At 40.1% G+C, this 19,025-nt stretch overlaps 1 protein-coding gene across 1 annotated transcript in view; it reads right to left on the reverse strand.

Annotated features, from left to right (window-relative positions):
- Nucleotides 1–5,649: 5,649 nt before the first annotated feature.
- EIF4B (eukaryotic translation initiation factor 4B) overlaps nucleotides 5,650–19,025 on the reverse strand; it is a 34,774-nt gene continuing 21,398 nt past the window's right edge. Inside the window, exons 10-15 of the mRNA XM_014070803.2 lie at nucleotides 18,256–18,365; nucleotides 13,391–13,607; nucleotides 9,720–9,778; nucleotides 9,434–9,548; nucleotides 8,588–8,660; nucleotides 5,650–7,783 (exon numbers count right to left, since the gene is read on the reverse strand). Coding sequence (XP_013926278.1) covers nucleotides 7,703–7,783; nucleotides 8,588–8,660; nucleotides 9,434–9,548; nucleotides 9,720–9,778; nucleotides 13,391–13,607; nucleotides 18,256–18,365 — 655 coding nt within the window. The 3' untranslated portion in view covers nucleotides 5,650–7,702. The remainder of the gene's footprint in view (nucleotides 7,784–8,587; nucleotides 8,661–9,433; nucleotides 9,549–9,719; nucleotides 9,779–13,390; nucleotides 13,608–18,255; nucleotides 18,366–19,025) is intronic.

Consider the following 19,025-nt stretch of genomic DNA (forward strand, 5'->3'; position numbering starts at 1 on the left):
ATCTGACCTGGCTGGTAGGAACGTCCCTCAATTCCAGGTTGTATCATCACTGCCCTAAAATTTAAAACACATTTGAAGTATGACCCATAACAATTTGGATCAGGTCCATAGTTGTCCATAGAGCTACCATTTTCAGTTTTTTAGCCGAGGTGGCACAGTGGTTAGGGTGCAGGTACTGCAGGCCACTTCAGCTGACTGTTATCTGCAGTTCAGCGGTTCAAATCTCACCGGCTCAAGGTTGACTCAGCCTTCCATCCTTCCGAGGTGGGTGAAACGAGGACCCAGACTGTGGGGGCGATATGCTGACTCTGTAAACCGCTTAGAGAGGGCTGAAAGCCCTATGAAGCGGTATATAAGTCTAACTGCTATTGCTATACCCAGATAAGGCAAATTAATGTCCCCTAGTATGGTTAGTTTTGGGATTCCCAGTGCTAAATAAGTCATGTTCAAGTTGCTCATGTAAGCAGGGAAATTATTTAGTAGCAGCAATCCCAACTCATCTCTAGAGCCCATTTTCACCCGCACTCTCACAACTAGTTATTTGTGGGGTATGTCCTTTGAAAGTAGTCAGGGTCTCGCAAACTATGGTAATTCCATCACTTGACTTGGATCTGTGGCTACTCTTAAAACCTAAGTGGAGCTATCCAAGTTAAGTTGCATGGAGCATGCCACAGTGCTATGTGTGTCCCATGCAGCTTACCCTCTGCAACCAGTTGGGGATTGGTGAACAGTACTGAGTCAGTGGCCCAAAACTGAGGTGCTTGAAGCTACATGTAGCAACATGGAGAAGCAAGGAAATGAGAACTGTTGGGGAACCTCAGTTCCAAAGGAATTTCATATGCTCTCGAGAGGATTCAGTCAGTAGAATTGGAAGATAGTAACCAATCACTCTTCTTTGCTTGTGCCTATAGTTCTGGGGCATAGTCAACCAGCAGCCTTCTTGCAATCCCCCAAAATGGACGTGGTGAAATATTTTACTCCATTTTTTAAAGTTTTGGAGAATAAGGAGCAGAGGTTTAATGAATCAGCTCTGCCTCTTGAAACCCGATACCAGTCCTAGAATGTGTCCCATCATTATTAGCTTACTAGCTTTTGGAATAAGGCTTCAATAAGCTGAACAAAAATCTCATAAAGCCCTTAAGTCAGTGGAAACTCAGCTGCACACTCCTGCAGTAGCAACTAAAGAACTCCAACTCAGGAACTGCATAAGATCAAAAGAAACAACACTTTGTATGGAAGGAAGTCTGTTGGAGTAGGATTCATGCCCCCAGCAAGAGAGAAGTTGGAGCCCATACGCACACATGGTCCAGATTGGACGTCTGTTCCAATTTCTTCTTGTCATGTTCCGAGCCTGTCAATTCTAATAGCCACAACCCTTTGTCGGTGCATTTATTTTGGCACGAAATGTGGTAGAACTAATTAATAGTATGCTCTGAGACTGAGAATGTCAATGGCTGTTTGATTTAGTCAATTTATCAGTATCTGAAACTGCTGGAGACAAAGCAATGAAGATTGACAAGATAAATGGGGATGCCTTACAAGTGGGTGTGGAGCCAACAACCTTCAGTGGCTGATCTGTAGCAAGAGTTTAGTCCATTTCATGAAAGCCTGACGTGTTTACAGGACTCACAGGTGCAGATTGTGCCCATCTGAAGGGGAAAGCTCCTGCAGCTCTGGCATTTACAAAAGAGGGCCTACAGAGCCATATGGACCCAAGCCCACTGGTATTTCTGGTATTTCTTTTTAGCAATAGACTTATATACCGCTTCATAGGGCTTTCAGCCCTCTCTAAGCGGTTTACAGAGAGTCAGCATATTGCCCCCAACAATCTGGGTCCTCATTTTACCCACCTCGGAAGGATGGAAGGCTGAGTCAACCCTGAGCCGGTGAGATTTGAACCGCTGATCTAGCAGTAGCCTGCAGTGCTGCATTTAACCACTGCGCCACCTTGGCTCTTTCTACTGCAATATTGACAATTTTAAAAAAGTATGAGCATGAGAAGTGCAAATAGAAATGAAAACCAAACAAAAGAAGGAAGTATCTCAAGAAAAGCAGATGTTCTAGAGCAGGATCTTTCGAACTGTGATTCTCAGAACTGTTGAGTTCCATAAAAATTTGATGGGATTCTGTAAGGCACAAGTCTCCAACCCACTAGTGGACTGGTGCTTGTTCAGAACCAGGTCCCATGAGCGGTGGGTAAGCGTTGTGTATGCGCACCTCCACTTGCAAGAACGACAGGGACTTGCATGCATCTACCACTCACACAGAACTATCCCCACTTCCTCCCCCCCCCCCCCAGCCCAGCAAGCCAGAAAAGTTGGGGACCGCTGCTAAGAAATTAAGGGGGAAACAATTCATTTCAAGAGAGCCATTTTTTTGCCTCTTGATTTAGGTTCCAGGAATTTTTTTTAGCTGACACGGTTCTGAAAAAAATGGAAAACCGCGACTCAGTCAACAGCCAACAAATATTACTCTGTGATAGTGAAGAAAAGATTAGCAGATCCTGTGTCTCAAGAGAATGTATGCAACAAAGGGGCAGAATTGCCACCAAAATCTCCAAGGTTTGGAAGGTGCTGATAATTCACTCAGGGCAGACAGAGCCTCTTTCTGCAAATCAGACCAATTTGTGAGATGGAAGCTCCTTTCTTACTCTGTATGCAAATAAATACAGGCACAAATGCAAGATTTAGCTGTAGGACTTTAAAACATAAGAAATCAGCACTGACAGGGAACTAGCTCAACCTGATTCTTGCATACTCCTATGCGCTCACCTGAAGCAAACCCTCAGGTGCCACTGAAAAGCAAGGAAGAAACTCTCACGTCTACAATAATGCCCAATTCAGTAGTAAGTGTCACATATTCCTAGCTCATTTGTATTCTGAAATGGAAGATATTATAAAATGTGTGCATGTATGGTTTTAATCAACGGTCACTGAATAACATTGTCATTCCAACATTGAACTTCAGGTCTGCATAGATCTGTATTATTTTCCTTTATAGTGCCAGTCAAGAACAGAACTGTTCCTTCTTCCTTACCATTCTCTCCTTCCTGGCCTGATGTCAGAGGCTGGCTTTGTCAAGAATGCACATAAACCATTTGAGAAATAGGATAGATCAGGCCAATATTCATGGCTTAATCCAGTGACCTATCAGATGCAACTGGGAAGTTCCATTTTTTTAAAGAGTTGTAAGTTTTCATCTAAGTACCCTGTTTCCCCAAAAATAAGACATCCCTGGATAATAAACCCAATTGGGCTTTTGAGCACCTGCGCTAAAATAAATCCTCCCCCCAAAATATTGCAACACAGCAGCAACCATGAGGTGACTATGCTTGCCGCCTCCTGCACCTCAAAAATAATAAGATCTCCCCAAAAATGACAAGTGCTTTTTTTGAAGGGGGGGGGGTGTCAAAAGAAAATAAGACCCTTATTTTCAGGGAAACACGGTATCAATAGAAAAAGGATTATCAATTAATTTTGGAAGGAGAATTTTTATATAATTTTAATTTGCATAGTTTATTCTTGATGGAATGCACCCAACAGTGCAGAATATAAAGAGCTATCAGTTGTACCTCACTTGAGGTCACCACTACTGTTAAAGCAAACAATTCAGACTAGAGCAGAAGCGGACAACCTGTATCAATCCCACATTTTGCTAAACTATTCGAAAAGGCTAAATAGATTTCACCTGATTAAGAAGGGAGAGCCTTAAAGCCCAGGCTGTAGCTGGACTTCAGTTGCCAGAATTTGAGCTTGATTTAAGAAATGTTTTCACATCTATTCATCGTGCAAAGGGCTTGAAACTTTTGAATAATTCAATACCACCTAAAATGCTAATCTCATATTCTTTGGAGCTACAGAAAACGACTTCTCAGGAAAGAATAACATGCCAGATGCCAGCTCTTCAGCTCTCTCTTGTGGAATAAAAATAACTCAGTAGTATAAATTGAATAGGAAAGCAAAATTCCACAGCTGGGTAATTTTTCAAGGATATATACCTTAGTTATTCTGAAGCTTTGCTAAATTAGATTTAGGGCATTTTTTTTTAGTATGGAGTTGTCCATTGCAAATTTTAAATAAGTCAGAGAGTATCCTGGGCTTCCAAAGCAGTAAATTTAGCTCAGAAGATATGATTCTTTATAATTATATAATTTGTAATTCTTTATGAGTAGCACATATATAGTCCTTGATTTACAACAGTTCCATTTAGTGACAGTTCAAAGTTACGGCACTGAAAAAGTGACTTTCACACTTAGGCAATATTCCCATGTTCATGTGATCAAAATCCAGACACTTGGCAACTGATTCATATTTATGACCATTACGGTTTTCCAGGGTCATGTGATCTCCTTTTGCAACCTTCTGGCAAGCAAAGTCAATGTGGAAGCCAGATTCACTTAATAGCGGTTTTACTAGCTTAACAACTGCAGTGATTCAAGAAAAGATTGCAAAATAAGGCGGAACTCACTTAGCAACTGTCTTGCTTAGCAACAGAAATTTTGGGCTCAATTTGTGGTGGTTAAGTCAAGGATTACCTGTACCAAAGTATGTCAAAAACCCGCTTTCCTATAAAGAATCACCCAATTAAAGTAAAGCTTCCAGCAAATCACAAAATAATTCTAAGAGTTTTTAATGTTGGTAAAAATTATATCTTCTTTTCCCCTTGGCTCCACCTTTTGGTATGACCAAAAGAACTTCACACCTAAGACTTATTGCAACCCAGTTCACAAAAAGCCACATGCCATAGTAAAGGTGCATGCGCCAAGTCTGTGGTATCTCCCGTCTCCATATTCCAAGATGATTTATGAATTAACTGTAAATGGCCAAGGAATATTAAAATGGTAGCTTTTCACAGCTTTTCTGCCTCACCCATTATCTGTTTTGGACTTAAATCCAAAACTAAAGGGAGATGAGAGAGAAAATAAATTTTGGAGATGTCCTGATTTTGAGGCAAGTATACAAGCGTTATAAAACTTCACAAAAGCCGAATGAACTCAAGTCTTCGACAATAAACTTGTTAAATGAACAAAAACTGCTTTACCTTTCCTTCCTAAATCTGAGGAAATGCTGATCTTTTATAGTTTAAACAGAATGTCCAGGGAGCACCAGACACTTCAGAAAGCCTTTTTAAAACCCAAAGCTATGAATGTCACCTATATTAATTTCAAGTTAAAGGGAACCAGCATAACTATATTGGCACTGCTCACGCATCAGTATCAATCCAGTAAGACTCCCTTCTGCAAATAATCCTTAGGGAGGAAGGAAAAGATGGTGGGGGTAGGTCCGAGACCAGGAAGCCAGCCTAAGATTTGTTACTAGGAGGAAAACAAACCTTTGCAAACCGAGGGAAGAAAGTTTGCAGAAGGTTTCAAGGAAAAAGTTCCTGGTCAGGTATGCCATGTTCTGAATCAAAAGGTGCAATCTGGAATACCCTTGGTACAATCCTACAACAGGCAGCAAACTATTATTCAAGTAAAGCTTCTCCACTGCTCAGAGAAATCCTAATGTAGTTTAAAAAGACTCTAATTTAGAGATTCCCCTTTGTGGATCTGCAGAGGAATCCTGCTTGTTCACCTATCTGAGAGCAGCTTTCTCTGATCTACTGTGATAGAAGCAGCATCTTCTCAAAAGGACCTTTTTAGCTCTGAAGTCTTATTTTAAAGATTAGTTTTATTTGGAGAAAAACAAAACAAACAAAAAACCAAGAAGGGGTGGGGAGGGGAATTTTACATAATAAAAGACATCTCCCAGGAAGTCCATGCAGATTACAAATCATTTTCATAGAAGATATTTTGTACAAATTTTACATGTTTTTCAGAATGTGTAAAACGCACCTCAATCCACTCATGAACCTGTCCGGATAGTAGAGACAGAATATTCAAGATTGCTGGAAGAAAGAGAATGCTTCTGGGATTTGCAAATTAGCAGTTTCTCTCCAATACAGCTCCTCACTGTTAAAAGACTCAAAGCAATCATGCATTTCAAGCCCATCTACTGCCTTCACCAGGTCTCATCCCACTTGTCAGCTCCCATCATTGAGAAATGACAATACTCTTTTTCCATTTCTAAAAGCTGACTTAACGGTAGCTTAAAAGTTATGAAAATAAGACCCCAACTGTACCAATTTTACAATAGCCTGGATCCTCAATTTAATATAACTTGAGATTGTTTCAAGAGTAAAAATCACATCGTTCTTCTCCCCAAATTATGTAAAATAGCCCCCGCTGAATGCATACGCATCTGATAAAATCCAGCCAAGTTCTAGGCAAATACTTCCTATGTATTTATGCATCTGTAAACTTGCTATAAACAATTGTGCTGCTTCAGTTCCCCGTGCTGCAATTTGTTCTTCCCCTATGCATTTGCTCGGAAAAATGAAAGAATGCTAAAACAACAAGTGGCAGAAATTCCTATTCCCAAGTTTACCTTCTGATAGCCTATTATTCTTTTGAAGAAAATTAAAAGGAAAGTCAAAACTTTGCTATCCAAGTTGCCGAACCACACCTAGAGAAGGGAAAGGAACCATCACGTGATGCAGTGAAGATGGCTCCACAGGTCTTTTGACGGCCCCCGCTCTCTTTAAACAGTGCTCCAAATTTGAAAAAGGTGCTCTTACTTTGTGACAGTATAGTGATTGCCCTTCAATGATTAAAAGCAGACAGAAAACACTTCAATGAAAGTTTATAATCTTCTAAAATTAAATTGCTCCCTAGCATTCTTTCATATAGCACAGTACCTTTAGGAAGGTTACTGGAAGTTTAGAATGATGGAGCTTCAAACATATAAAGTTATTTTATGCATGGTCTATTGGTATACTCTCGGTGCCGACATTGCAGTGACTATTGACATGGAGGCGGATGTCATAGGAATTGAATGAAATGTGGTTTCTGTACTGAAGGAATTTGTCAGTAGTGCCAATTTCTGGAGTGGGTGGGATACAGCCCTGAAAACTTCCAGGAAGAGAATCCTGAGAGAAAAGGCCTTGTGTTCAGCCTCGGTAACACTTTGTGAAGGCAGATGATTGGGGGGGGGGGGGGGGAGAGGGGGGAGGAAGCCAGCCATCATACCAAAAGGGCAAGGCATGCACCTAAACTCCGGAGATACCTGTTGGGCAGATTGTAATCTTCTAATTTGAAAGCTAACTTGTCCCTTCTTTCAACTAATTTAAGGTAATACTGCTTTCCCTCCCCAGTGCATTAAGTGCTTTGAGATTATATTATAGAAGCCACCCAAGCTACCAAAAGAGGGAAAGAGACAGGGTTTGGCTGTCCATATTACTGATGCGCTCAATCACACACTAGCCTACTAAAGCACTAACCTTAGCTCTTAATGGAAAGGAACTGAGGCTCTGAATGTGATTAGAAGCAGCGTGAAGTAACATTCAAACACACACTGGGCCTATTTCTTTCTTTCCTTTTTAAAAAGACACCTGCCATTTTTTCCCCTCTTGCTATACTTTTTTTTTTTTGCAGGGATTTCTCCAGTTATGTTCAATACTTTAAAGGCTGCAGCAGCATGCAAGAGAAATTCTATATCATTTTTTTCTTATTTTTTAAAGAAAGGTTTAAGAAAGGTCTCTCCCAGGAGATGTTGACTTGTAGGCTTTTATTTTTCTGTCTTGTCTGAATAAAGGTTTGGTTTTGCTCTCCAAAAGTTCCTGGATGGCAACCGGTTAGGAGACAACATGGAGGGGGATGGAGAATTTAGTCAGCATATTCTTCTCCTTCAGCTTCGTCATCACCATCCACTGACAAAGCAGCATACTTGCTAGCACAGCTAAATTTCTGCAAGAAAATGGGGAGTGGGGGGGGGGGGGGAGAAGATTAGCAGGTTATCAGAACATCCATGACTCTCAGTATTAAGTTTTTAGTGATTTGTACATTGTATTTCAGACCTTCTATAAAGAATACAATGGTATAAATGGTATTCTGTATTCTAGGCAGATAAAATGCTACATGTAACAAGCAAAATGGTGATCATATGAATTCATTCAAAGTGAATTCATTCTTCGTTTTTCACTTTAAGTCAACTTCCATTGCACTAAAAAACTGATACTTGGCTCCCCAAAGACAGTGGGCTATCTATCATCTATCTATCTATCATCTATCTATCTATCTATCTATCTATCTATCTATCTATCTATCTATCTATCTATCTATCTATCTATCTATCATCTATCTATCTATCTATCTATCTATCTATCTATCTATCTATCATCTATTGACTATCCCTTTTAAAAGCAGTCTTTAATTTTTTTTTAACCTCTATCACTTTATTGTATCAAACTAATTCCTTCTTTCGTCTCAGGAAGCTTGCCTTCTACTTCAAAGGATCTGGGATAAAAAAGGCAGCTATTCTAAACTTTATTAGGACACAAATGTCTCAGTGGAAGAAGGACAACCCTAGCAGTGAAACCACAATGCATACAGTACAACTTCTCATTAATGTCATTTCTATTTAGATACTGGTAACTGCTGAAAGACAAGTGAATCCCAGTATGTACCAACCCATTTAGTCAGTAAAATTGCCTAATCCTCTTTGTATTTGACAGCAATTCCCTAAAAAAATATAGTAGGTTCAGTATTTACGGGGACAGGGTTCTCTTCAAATGTCTTTGGCTCAGATGCAGATCTCGAGTCATGCTCCTCGTTGCTTTCTTTCCTAAAACGAACAATGCTATCATGTTAATTTAGCAAGCAAATTTAGAGAAAAATGTTATTCTTTGATCATTAACTCTACCTCCAAGCCCCAATTCAGGAGAATATAAAGAGTATAGAGCATTGTATAATTCACAAACAAAATTCCAAGTGTGGTAGTAGTACAAACTACTGTATTTTTCCAAGTCTAAGATGCACTCACCCCCCCAAGTGGGTGGAAAAGTCTGTGCACCGAATATTGCAGCTGGAGGGGGGGGGCACGAGTTAGTGCGGCGACTATCAACTGTTCTAGAATGGGCTGCGGTGGCTAAGAATATTGGATGGATCTGGGAGGCAGTGGCAGATTTTTTCTTCTTCTTTTCCTCCCCAAAAGCTAGGTGCATCTTATAGTCCCAAAAATATGGCAGATAGGCAGTTTGAGCTGCTCCATAATTGCCCTGCTAATGGTTCTCCATAAGGGCCATTTTCCAGGTATAAAACAACTGAGTGTATTCATAAAGGTGTGCAAGATAAATAGCGCCATTTGTTATGATCACTGCCTCTCTTCCGTAAGAAATATGAACTGGAATGGTGTGTTCCGTAATTTCTCAACCGTGGCCGCTTGAAGATGTGTGGATTTCAACTCCCAGAATTCCCCAGCCATTAAGGTTAGCTGGGGAATTCTGGGAGTTGAAGTCCACGCATCTTAAAGCTTTCAAAGTTGAGAAACACTGCTGTACTCCATTCAGTTAAACAGTGGCGCATGACAAAATATATATATACATATATATATATTACCGTTCCAGATCTTGCCAATGGTCTCTGCTGCCTCCGTCCCCAGGACCACGGCCAGTGCTCCCTCTTCGGCCCCTTGGAACACTCTCCTTTCCCCCATCAGGTCTGTTTTCATCTCCTGAAACAAAGCAGAAAATGCTTCCATCATCCTATTCCTGATACGTCAAATGGCAAGACTTGTTTGGCTTCCCATTGGTTTCTAAGGAAATACTGGTGAGATAGGAGTTTTGCTCAAAATACTTCACCTCCCTGCAAGCCTCCCATGAGGTTGCACATATTCCAGCCTTACCTTTTCGTGTGGCATTTTTGGAGGATACTCCATCTTCAGATGGCACAGCTTGACTGCCACTGCAACACAGAGGTTAAAACATGAACTAATTTGTGCACACATATGGCATCAGGTCAGTTTTCTCTCTTCAGTACAATTAATATAATCCTTTCAACTTACATCTAGAGGCAAACTACTGAAAAGTGTACCATACAATTTTCTGACTAAATAATGAAAACTTAAAGACAAGTAATTTGATACTTGTCAATAATAGATACCAGTATCTAGAAATGCTTTATCTAAATAATGGCTCATTATATTTCATTCATGCCTCACATACTACTGCAAAATAATAACAGATCTTGTACTTGTTACATAATAGCTTGGCCTTGTAAATAGTTTTAATTAACATAAAACTATGTTATATAATTTTTAACCAGAAAGACAACTATAGAGAGTCTTTGACTTACAATCCAGTCACTTAACAAACACTCAATATTACTTCCGACCCATCTTTGAAGCTACGATTGTTTTACCATCCACACAGTTGTATGATTGCATTTTGGGGCTTAACAACCAGTTTATATGTATAGCTATTGCCAGCATCCTGTGGTCACTTGATTATGTCTTGCAATTTTTGCCATTTTCCCTAAAAAAAACACCAAAAATACCACAGGATAAAATGTATTACACTTTAATGACCGAGTTGAATCATTTAATGATCATCATAAAAATGGTCATAAAATCAAATCTGGTCATGTGGTGCCCACTTACCACCACAGCAATTTATAACCAAAATTCCAACCCCAGTTATAGTTTAAGTTGAGGATTACTTGTAGAGTGTCTTCTAATATTTTTGAAGATAGTTTAAATTAGAAGCAACTCGGCAGATGGTTTCAGTCTATGTCCCAGACTTAATGAGAAGTGGTAGAAATTTTGACTTGGGAGCACTGAGGATCTGATTGGTGAGCATCAAACAGTCTCAAATCAGCCATGAGTGCCTATTGTTTTAGAAACCAACTAATTCTAAGACTAAACTAATCTCAGATACTGATGGGCTTATTCTCTGCCAGAAAGAACTGCTAGTTAAGCTATTGCTGGAGCAGCTGGCTAAAGCTATGCCAAGGAATGTCTTTGCCCATTTGTGCCTGATACACTAATTGTCGCCATTTCTGGCAATGGTCACTCATTCTCTCATCACTTCATGATTATTGTAATAGGATCTATGTAGGTTGTCAGTGAAGATCACCCAAAAACTGCAACTTGTACAAAATGCAGCAGTTCCCATATTAATCCCTGGCTAGATATGATGCAATCAATACTTGGTTCAGTTCAGCAGATAGAAATAACTTAATAGGATTTCTAAGAGAGAGCTGATGTCGCGACGGCATGATGTGCGATCTTGGTGCTCCGAGATCGCAGTCGAATTTCTGCCGCTGGCGGTCCATTTGGACCTAAACCGTCCCACAGAGACGGTGATTGAGAAGGGCACCTCCTGCTGATCTCAGGGACACTGCAAAGTCCCTGAAAGATCCAGGAATATCCTTTTTTCCTGGCAACAGAAACGCAGCTAATGAAGCTGCTGAAGTTGGGACAGCTCTGGAACGGGAAGAAAGTGGAAAGAGAAAGTGTGTCAAATTGGTGAGGAAATTTTATTAGAGGAAGAGACTACCCAAGAAAAAAAATTAAGTTAAATTAAGATTGAAGATAAAAGACTATAGGCGGCGAGATTGATCTGCATTAAACTTAGTGTGTTATCCAGTTTCTAATTTCTTCCCCCCCCCCCTCAAGGATTTCTAGTAGTCTAAGTACAGAACATTCCTCCCAAAGTTTCTTCCTATTCCTCATGACTAACACAAGGCAGGTATGTAAATTAAGTCAAGAGCTTACAGACAGACTAAATGAATTACAGGAAATGGGAGTGTTTTATCAAAACAAACTGAAAAACTGATGACAGCTTAATTTTCAAAGTAAGTGAGCATTTGGCAGGGGAACGGGGAACATCTTAAATCAGATAAAATACTTATGGTAATGAAACTCCTGTCAGAACGGAGACTAGAATAACAAATAAAATCTAGGGAATTTTGATAGAGTTAACATTTAAATTCTTCAAATATTATCAGCCGCATTTCTTGCAATGGCATGTGCAATTATTTCTTTCTATGAACATATTCATTGAAAGAAAAACATTTTTCATAGATGAGGAAGTTTTTGTGTTACTTTTATTTCTCTGAAAATTCACCAACACTATTATGCAGAAAATGTATGTCGAAAAGGCTTTTTACTTTGATAAGGACTTGCATAAAAGTTTGCATTTTTTTAAAAATAAAGTCCAAGTATAAATGTGAACTTCTGGTTGCCCTTGGTCAGACCTTTTTTACACTTTGCTTATTTAAGCTAGTTTATTAAAAACCAGCACTAGTGATCACCATACACCATCTTACAGAGATCTATCATTTCAGTCACTAAGCAGTTATTTTCTGATACAGGTTAATTCATCCACCCACTCATTGCTGGCTTTATATCTAATCTTTTGTTCAGTTCAAGCAATGTATTTATAATTATATTGAGTCACAATTCTAAAACATAAATTTGTTCTCTTCCCATCTTTTCCCAAACAATACCCCCTCCTTTTGAGATAGGTTAGGCAGAGAGTGAGTGACTGATGACTGACCAATCACCTTGTGAGCTTTTATGGCTATGAGTTTTCTTGCTTCATATGTCAACCATCCCACCACAGCAGTCCCCAAATATTTAACACTTCAACTTAATGATGCTTTTCCTATTTGTGAGAAGGTGACAAGTGCATCTGAATAATTAGAACTGTTTAAAGTGGCAAAATATTGCTTTCATACATTGTACTCATTCATCATGCTAGCAACTCTTTTTTTCCTTTAAGTTAAAGAAGGTCAGGGTGTTCTGCTCAAGAGGACAGGCAGGCAACTTGTCTAAATTTGAGAACTATTTCCTGAATGATGAACAATAAGGCAGCAAATCCAGTTTTATTTATTCACATAGAACATGGCTTCACAGCAGGGAATGGAAACCCCACCTGCTCTGCCATTCCCCCCCCCCCCATCTTCTGAAATTGTGCTAGAAATTTTTTATTTCAGAAAAGTCTCAATGAAGCCACAACAGTGGTGGGTTCCTACCGGTTTGGACTGTTCCAGTGAACCGGTAGTAACTTGGTGGCCTGGGTCGCTGGAACCGGAAGCGACCCAGGCTTGCCATGCCCCTGAATCAGTTCTCCTGGCAACGCCCTAGGTGCCACCCTTTTGTTTTTTGCTTCTGCGCATGCGCATAATAAATGTAGTTGTACTGCACATGAACACACAACGCGTATCAAGCACACGCACACACACAGGGAGCATCTCTGAGCAAACCGGCAGTGGTCTCTGCCAGAACCCACCCTTGAGCCACAACATTGGCAAATCACAAAGCCCTTGCCACATTTTCAAATCCATGTTGCTGTAATGTCAGTTCTTGCTTTAAAAGAAGAAAAGGAATATTGACAAAAAACCCCAGCAACCTAGCATACTCCGTTCTCTAAACCAGGTTTCCAACCTTGGCAACTTTGAGACTTGTGGACTTCAACTCCCAGATTTCCTCAGCTTTCTGGCTGAGGAATTCTGGGAGTTGAAGACCACAAGTCTTATAGTTGCCACGGCTGGAGACCCCTGCTCTAAACTCACCTTGTTGGGGAATGCTGATCGGAGTCAGAGCTCTGTGAGCGTGCTGGGTGCGAGTTGCTTCGTTTCACCCAGGCATTTTCTTTAGGAGGAGGAGCTGGCATTACTTTCAAAGGAAGCTTCTCTTCTCTAGGGGTCTTGGAGGTTGGAGAAAGACTTTCATCCTCTTTGCCGATGTTTTCATTTTCCAATGACTTCTCACTCTCCCTCCTTCGTGAAGCTACAACAGTAGAATAGGAGGCAGAAACTGAGTTTCTTTCCACAGCAACATATGACTGGTGTAGCTGAATGTTTCAAGATTAGTCAGCATGTCTCACCAAAAAGTACCATTAAGTTGCCAAAAACTGTTTGTGAGTTCAGTGCGTATTTGCAGAAAAAAGTTCCATTTGCATTTTATATTCAATCCACAAGGCGTAACAATAGATTTATTTATAAAACCAAAAACCCCATGGGTCCCAAATTGTGTGTTTGTAACACCTTGGCATGGCATGGGCCGTTATGGCTTATGTAAAAATTTCAAGGTAAACATAGAAATACTTGACATCTGTCAGTCAGAGTGTGGTGTGAAGAAAAAAATGCTGGAATATTAACATTAGTGTGAATCAGGAAGGTTTAGGAACTGGACTGTAAGTTCTTGAACATATTCAAATCTTCCAAGTTCTAGTGTGACTTACATCCGATCCTCATATTTATGACCATTGTAGCATCCTTATAGTCATGTGATCAAATTTCAGGCGCTTGGCAATCAGCATGTATTTAAAGACAGGTGTAGCATCCCAGGGTCAAGTTATCTCTATCTGCAACTTTCTCAGTTGGCCATCAACAAGCAAAGTCAAGGGGGGGGGGAGCCAGATTCACTTAAAGACCATATGATTCACTTAACAATTGCCTTATTTATCAATGGAAATTCCAATCCCAATTGTGGCTGTTAAATGAAGAATCACCTGTATAGCAGTGGTGGGTTGCAGGTGGTACACCCCAGTACGGGTGTACCGGTGCCTGCTGAGAGCACTGGGTACCGTTCTGCTACGGTGCTCCAGAGGGCCCACCTTCCTTACCTATATTTGAGCTCTTCGGCACTTCCGCACTGAGTGTACAGCGCCTGTGCAATGCTCCGCTGAGCAGCTGGAGAGTTGCAGGAGGTGAGGCGCATGCGCACACTGTGCACATGTGTGCGCATGGTGAATGCTGGGCCCTGTTGCACAGTACCGGCAGCAACGGGATTCGGAACCCACCACTGCTTATAGATACATGTATGAATGTAGTGCAAGACTTAATCTAGTTTAAAAAGTTCCACCAGGCCTTCCTCCTGCAAAAAGCTAGCACTCAATTGGATGCAGAACCCCAAATGGCTCAGGACCAGATTATCTGAGGGACCATCTCTCTCCCATTTGCTTCTGTCCATGCTGTAAGATGAGAATGAATCAACATGCTCTGAATTAAACCATTCCATTTGATGATGCATAGGAAGTATGATCTCTCTATTACAGTGCCTGCCTTCTGAAACATCATTCCCCCCAAACATGAACAGCTTTCACCCTGCTGAACTTTAAATAAGCCTTAAAGAACTGGAAAGAAAGGCTCTTTCCACAAGCTGGAGGAGCATGAGTAATTCATACATCTGTTCCACTGGGATCAACATCTTTCTTTTCTGATGATTACTATTTCCTTAGTTTTCAATCTATATGCCACCCAGAGTCATCGAGAAACGGGGCAGCTTTATAAATGTGATTATAAATAAACAAAACAGAAACTTTAAATCTAACAAAGCTGCATGTAAAAGTATCTGTCACAATCTAAATCGGGAATATCCAACCTGTAGCCCACAACCCACATGTGGCCCTGGACAGCAAGCAATGTGGCACCCACAAGATTGCAATGCACATATTTTTTAAAAAGGAAGATTATTATTTATATACATTAACTAAATCATGTGTTTTATATGCAGCCCAAGACCATTCATCTTGACTCAATATGGCCTAGGCAAGCGAAAAAGGTTGGACAGTCCTGACATAAATAGAATATAGTAATCAGGTTAGGGAAGAATCACCTGCTGTTAATTACCCTTATCACATTAAAATAGTCTGATGTGATAATGATACCTCACAGTAAGAGGTGTCATAACAAATCCCATTGTGAAGGGAGAAAAGAAAATTCAATAAAAACATTATGAGAAAGGAGGAAATGTGCTGTTCTCTTCCCAGAAGTTCGGGCTTTCCAAATTTCCCAAACATTTTCAGGCTACAGATATATCTGGTCTACGAACCTTAAAAAATTGCCTTCATTTATTATTGTGATGGCCCTAGTGATTTCTACCAGTGTTATTATGCCTTAAGGATATACACCTTTGGAAAATGATTTGGAAGAAATGTTTTGGATCCTGTTGAGTACAGCACCAACACCTCTCCAATCTACAGTGAGGTACCATTACTTTTTCAGATGTGTGTGGCAGGTCGGAAAGAAAAAAGATGCCGCAACTTTCAGGAATCAGCTAATTAAACGTAATTAGTGTAATTAATGTAATTCCTACACCTATGTGGTGTCATGTTTAGGAATATAAACCCAAACTGCTTTTTAAAATTTTGAATATGTCTTGATCCAGCCTCCACTCCCTAGATCAAAGCTGTTTCTCCATTGATCAAAATGATAGTGATCATGCTCAAATAACCTGATAACATTGTTTGGCACTCTTTAATAAAGCGAATTACGAATTAGGGAAGAAAAGACCGTAGGTCTTGCTGACTATTTAATGCTCTTATTAGCTTCTGCTAAGGGTCATAGCTGTGTTTGATCTAGATTTCTTGTCCTGGCAACATGCTCTTCACCCACCCACCCACCAAAAGATATATTTTTGGATGAAGTGTGTATGAGGTGGCTTTTTGGATTAAGAAATTCAATTGCCATGCAAAAGAAGGAAAGATGTCTGGATGAAGGGTTTTTCCTGATTAGAATTTCTATTTAAAATCAGAAATGGGTCACAAATAAATTAACTTGATCTCAATCCCAGAAAGAATTTATAATTGCTGCAACTGTCTGGAAATAAAAGTGCTTTGCAGAAGATCTGAGTTCTAGGGCCTTATATTAAGGAATGATTTTGTCTGTTTTATTGGGTCCTGGAAACTGAGGACATCATGAATTTGCCTCTTGAACCTGAAAGTAATTCAACATGGCATTTCCTTAGTTTGCTTCCCTTTAAGCCCATTGGTGTGATGAAGGATTCTCAGACATTCTAGACTTGTGCAGACTTCCTCAAGGAAGGAACAGAGTTGCTAAAATTGCTGATAGTTGACTCTGAGGATCTAGGCGATTTTTTTACTTTAGGAAGAATTGGAAACTAAACTATATCTAGTAAACATTTATTCAACGTTCTGGGGATAAATATCTCAAAGGTACTTTTTCAAGAGACAACTGGACCTTCCGGTTTTTCTTTGAAGATGTTTCACTTCTCATCCAAGAAGCTTCTTCAGCTCTGAGTGGATAGTTTATACTCCTTGCAGACAGCTGGACATTTGCATTTTTAGTGAGTCGTTAAAACAGATCACAGGTCAATATTTACATTTTGATTCTCACCACCCACTGGAGCACAAAATGGGAGTCATCAGAACCCTACACCACTGAGCTACCAGCACATATGGGAAAGAAAAAGAACTAAAGTACATCAAAGAAACTCTCAGAATGTGTGGCTATCCCAAGTCAGTCTGTATAAAATTTCAAAAAAGACCCTTACAGGAGCTCCTCCATAACAGACAATAAAGAACACAATAATGAAGCAACATTGTCATGCCATACATTTCAGGAATATTGGAAAAGCTCAAGAGAATCTTCAGCTAACACAACATAGGTGCACACTTCAAACCCAAGAATACACTAAGGCAGAAGCTTGTCCGCCCCAAGGATAAAACACCCAGACACAAACTGAGCAATGTGGTATATGCAGATACCTTGTGCAGATCTGCACATCGGGGGCACAAAACAACCACTTTATAAACGCATGGCACAACATAGGGAGAACAGACCCATCAAGACCAGATTCAGCAGTCCACTTGCATTTAAAAGACAAATGCCACTCCTTTGAAGACAGTAAAGTCTATATTTTGGAGAGAGAGGACTGCTCTGTCTGGTTTGAAAGAGGGGTCAGAGGCCATCTATGTCAAAATTGAACAGCCCCCACTCAACAGGGGAGGAGAGATACGACATCATCTGTCTCCATTTTACAACACGGTCCTTTTAACAGTTCCAAGAAGGTTCCATGTGCATTTGTACCACTCTGATGAGCCTGATGACACAGATTGTGTTGATGACTCTCTAAAAGAATGCATGCAAATGACCAGCTGTCTGCAAGGAGTATAAATCCTTCCATTCTCCACCATCCAGTCAGAGCTGAAGAAGCTTCTTGGATGAGAAGTGAAATGTCTTCAAAGAAAAACAAGTACAGTTGCCTCTTGAAAAAGCCCCTTTGAGACATTTATAACTCTGAAGAAATGTATAATATGGTAGATATAGCTTAGTTTCCAATTCTGAGCTTTAGGGGAAGAGTGTAAGAAAAAACAAGAAGCTTCTAAGAAGTCCTTCAGGAGATACTTCTATGGCAGAAGCACCCAATACACACAGCGGTATCCTGAACAAAAAATAGTAATAATAGAGCTAAGAGAAAAGATTTACATCACGCAAACCCTTTCAATGGACTTACCCCATTCAAATAATCCATCAGTTTCCAAATCTGGATGTACATATTTATAATATCATTCAACTGAATCTCAACGTCAGATATACCCACGGCAGGACTGGCTAAAGTTGGAACAATTTAATAGGGTTTTCCAGCAAGAAACAGGTTTACTTCAGGACCCGCTAATATCTTGATGACTTACTTCTTCCTGTTGGGCCAGTTCCCACAGAAGGGGTTGTGCTGCCAGTCTGTGAAGATTCACTTCCTGTCCTTGACCGCTCTTGATTTTCTTCACTACGCCAGCTGGGGTGCCTAAAAGTACATACAGAGAAATAGAATCACCAACTAAGTGAAGGTGCACTTTTAGGACAAAGTTACAAAACTGGGGGGGGCCTTAAGCAGCTAAGATAATGATGCCTATGACATGGCAAATAATTTTTCAAGGCAAGTTAAAGACATGGGGCTGTTCAGGATACAGATGTATTTGGCAGTGTTTCACCAAGTGCAGATGAATACAGGTAGTCCTTGACTTACAACAGTTTGTTTAGTGACCATTCGAAGTTACGACATCATTAAAAAAATTACTTATGACTGTTTTCCCCATTTATGGCTGTTACAGAATGCTCACGGTCAAATGATCAAAATTCAGACTCTTGGCAACGGGTTCGTATTTATGACAGTTGCAGTGTCTGGAGATCCCATGATCCCATTTTGTGAACTTCTGAAAAGCAAAGTCAATGGGGAAGCCAGATTCACTTAACAACTGTGTTATACAAACTCAACGACTGCAGTGACTTACTGAACAAATGTGGCAAGAAAGGTCATAAATGGGGCAAAATTCACTTAACAATTGCCTCGCTTAGGAACGAAAGTTTTGGGCTCAACTATATGGTCATAAGTCGAAGACTACCTATATATGTAGTACTATTTGTTAAGATTGTCATCCTAAGTTTGAATTGCGGAGGCTTCCTT

This window comes from Thamnophis sirtalis, unplaced genomic scaffold, assembly GCF_051295495.1.
Source record: "Thamnophis sirtalis isolate CommonGarterSnake01/CBP01778 unplaced genomic scaffold, rThaSir2_p1.2 scaffold_3, whole genome shotgun sequence".
Lineage (NCBI taxonomy): Eukaryota > Metazoa > Chordata > Lepidosauria > Squamata > Natricidae > Thamnophis > Thamnophis sirtalis.